General features: G+C 41.5%; 1 protein-coding gene across 1 annotated transcript; it reads left to right on the top strand.

Annotated features, from left to right (window-relative positions):
- Positions 1 to 2,027: 2,027 nt before the first annotated feature.
- On the top strand, positions 2,028 to 2,935 carry LOC125191989 (agglutinin-2-like). The gene has a single exon (XM_048089441.2). The coding sequence runs from the start codon at positions 2,052 to 2,054 to the stop codon at positions 2,835 to 2,837; it is 786 nt and encodes a 261-aa protein (XP_047945398.1). The 5' UTR covers positions 2,028 to 2,051; the 3' UTR covers positions 2,838 to 2,935.
- Positions 2,936 to 3,248: the final 313 nt, after the last annotated feature.

The following is a 3,248-nucleotide window of genomic DNA, read 5'->3' as shown; positions in this document are numbered from 1 at the left end:
TTTCTTCACATTCAAGCTTTCTGCACTTGAATCGACGAGCTTGATTTCCCCCTTTTGTAACTCCGTGGCCCTTAAAGCCGACTGTACTTCCAACAAGGTGATAGATCCTTCACGGCCATAAAGAATTGCATCGCAAAGTTGGTCATACGATCGTGGGAGTGCATTCAATAGCAGGATGGCCTTGTCCTCATCTCCGATAGTGACATCGATGTTTTCAAGATCATCGTCTGCCTTGTTAAAGTCCTCAAGCTGCTCCAATACTCCCTTCCCTTCCAAGAATTTATAGGAGTAAAGACGTTGTTTCATGAAAAACCTATTCGCCAAAGACTTCGTGAGGTAGAGTTCCTTCGATTTCGTTAGAATGCTCGCCGCGGTCTTCTCCTTCGCAACTTCACGGAGCACTTTATAGCCTAGACACAGAACGATCGCGCTATGTGCCTTCGCCTCAATTTCGGCCTTTTTCGCGATGGCCTTTTCATCAAGCGCCACCTCCTTTTCTTTCAGATCTTTCTCCTCCACCGTTAGTGCCGATGATAGACCTTGTTGAATCAGCATCGCGCGAATCTTCATTCTCCATAGGGCAAAGTCGTTCTTGCCCGTAAACTTCTCCGCCGGTCCGATTCCAAAAACAGAGCTTCGAGCTTCAAAAGAATCCGCCGGTTCCCGCAGACGGCGCCAATTGTTACAATACGATGACTGATTGGAGAAGATGAATGATCGAATGAGAAATCTTTATTGAGAGAGAAAATGAGCTCAACGATCTGAGATTACAATTGAAAGGAATTGGAATGAATTGAAAAACAGAAATTGGGAATTTAACAACTAATTTTGAACCCTAACTAATTCCAACGGTCATATCAATCTGACAGCTCAGATTAATTCCCAAATCTTGATTTTAATCGGATGGCTCCTGAAACTCGGCTTAAGTAAAGCCTATTTTCATTCCAAACGATCCACATCTCTTTGTAGTTTGATCCAGCTGAACATCCAGCTCACATTAATCTTCAGAAAACGAAATATTTTTATACACATAAAATTAGGGCATCCTCTCACATCACACACAAAACATACTCTATTAACTTTCTTATTATCTGTGTAATTCATGTACGTCACAAATAGTGAAAAACAACAAACCTTAGCTTAATTTGAGGACGACTTATACACGTTACCGTTTTAATTACTTCATCGCACAAGTTAATCAATTCATATTCTTTTGAAGATATTTCAACTAATTGAGTCATTCAATATTTTAACAACATACCAATCATTTAAATACATACTCTTTCATTTTCTCTCTTATTTTATTATCTCTTATTTTATACCAATATTTCTCTATTTTATTTTGTCTCCTAGTTTATATTCTTTGTCACTTAAATTAGGTGCTAAAAAAAAGGTACTGTATCAATTAACTTAAGACGAATAAAATACTTTATATAAATGCAAATTAGTTTTTAGTTATAACTTATAAGAATGCAGAAGTATCTTCTTTGAAATGCACACTCTCTATACACATTTATAGGAAAATGTTCAAACTAAAATTTTAAAATTATGAACGTGAAAACCAATTGCTCTCAACGTATAATTAAAGTATATGCCTGTGACAATATTGCAATTTGTTAAAGGTAACTCATTAAGTCCAATACTTAAATAATTTATACGTAGACTCGCATAATATTCCTTTCTTATATACACATGTAGTGTTCAATGAAAATGATCCTTTATGTGAGAACCTTCAAAATATTGCACCGAACTTATAAAGTTACTAAATTTGCATAAAAACTGAAAACATTAAATAAAATAAAATTTTTCCTTATGGGATTCACAGCCAAATTCAGTATACATTCAATCAAGACATACCAAATAATCCAAACCCAAATTCGGTATTCATTCAGTAAAGACATACATCCACCTTAAACGACTAGCTAGGATTCAATAATTAAGAGGCCTAACCTTCCTTATGTACGTACTTAACATATACATATGCTCTAAACCACTATAAAAAGGAGGCAGATAGTAGCACCATATATGATCCACATTCCACAACACTAGCCATGGCCAAACTTGTGCAAACCCTAATCCCAATCCTCCCCTCCATCGCAATAATCCTGGCTGTCGCGAACACCGCGTGCTCACAAACGACATCCTTCACCTATGATTTCTCGGGCCATCACCCGAAACATGACCTAACCATCCAAGGCAACGCCCACTTCCCATCCGAAACGACCCACCTCCGCCTCACAAACCCCGAGCCATCCCAAGTCGGCCGAGCCTTACACTCAACCCCAATCCAATTCTGGCAAACCAACGGCCAGATCGACTTCAAAACCATCATAAACTTCATCATCACTCCCAAAGAGGACAAACTACCAGCCGACGGCCTCGCCTTCTTCATCGCCCCTGCCGGCTCCACCATCCCCGCCGACTCCAGCGGCGCCAACCTGGGAATTTTCAACTCCTCCGGCACCGACCCTTCCGTCTTCGCCGTGGAATTCGACCCCCACGTCAACGATCCATGGGATCCTAATTTTCGCCACGTCGGCATCGACATCGGATCGAGGATTTCGAGCAATGCGACGGAGGTGGGCGGCTCCATCACCGGGCAGCGGGTCAGGGCCCGGATCAACTACGCGGGGGCCACGAAGAAGATCACTGTACATGTCACCGCAGGGGAGAAGACGTTCGACGTCAGCTATGAGAAAGACTTGAGCAGCTTTCTTCCGGAGAAGGTTCAAGTTGGGATCTCCGCCTCCACCGGAGAAGAGACCGCCACCCACGACGTCGCATCGTGGTATTTCAGCGCCACAATGGTGAATCGCAAATCAAGCATTACCATATAATACGATGTTAGAAATTTATATAAGCCGATGCTCAAATTAAAAAAATATAATAATATTGTTAAAATAATCAATTTGCATATATAATACTATCTTACATATTTTTTGTTTTTTCTACGAGTCATCATGTTCTGAAACTGTTTAAGAATATAATTTTCAGTTTTTTCTGAAAATTCGTTTCTTGTATGCAATTAGACGTGGCCACGGTTCGTAAAACCGCCGGTTCCGGTTCGGAACCGCCGGTTCCGGTTCATGACATGCTTGAACCGTAACCGGCCCGGCTATGACGGTTCCGGTTCCAGTTTAACCGGCGGTCACGGCGGTTCCGGTTCCGGTTTATAACCGCCGGTTTTTCGCCGGTTCCGGTTCATCCGGGCCGGTTCCGGTTCGGTTCCGGTTTGTTTTTTTTTTATT

This window comes from Salvia hispanica, chromosome 4, assembly GCF_029641045.1.
Source record: "Salvia hispanica isolate PSC_SH4W2 chromosome 4, Shi_PSC_v1, whole genome shotgun sequence".
Classification (NCBI taxonomy): Eukaryota; Viridiplantae; Streptophyta; class Magnoliopsida; order Lamiales; family Lamiaceae; genus Salvia; species Salvia hispanica.
This window is presented reverse-complemented; position numbering and strand designations above follow the sequence as displayed.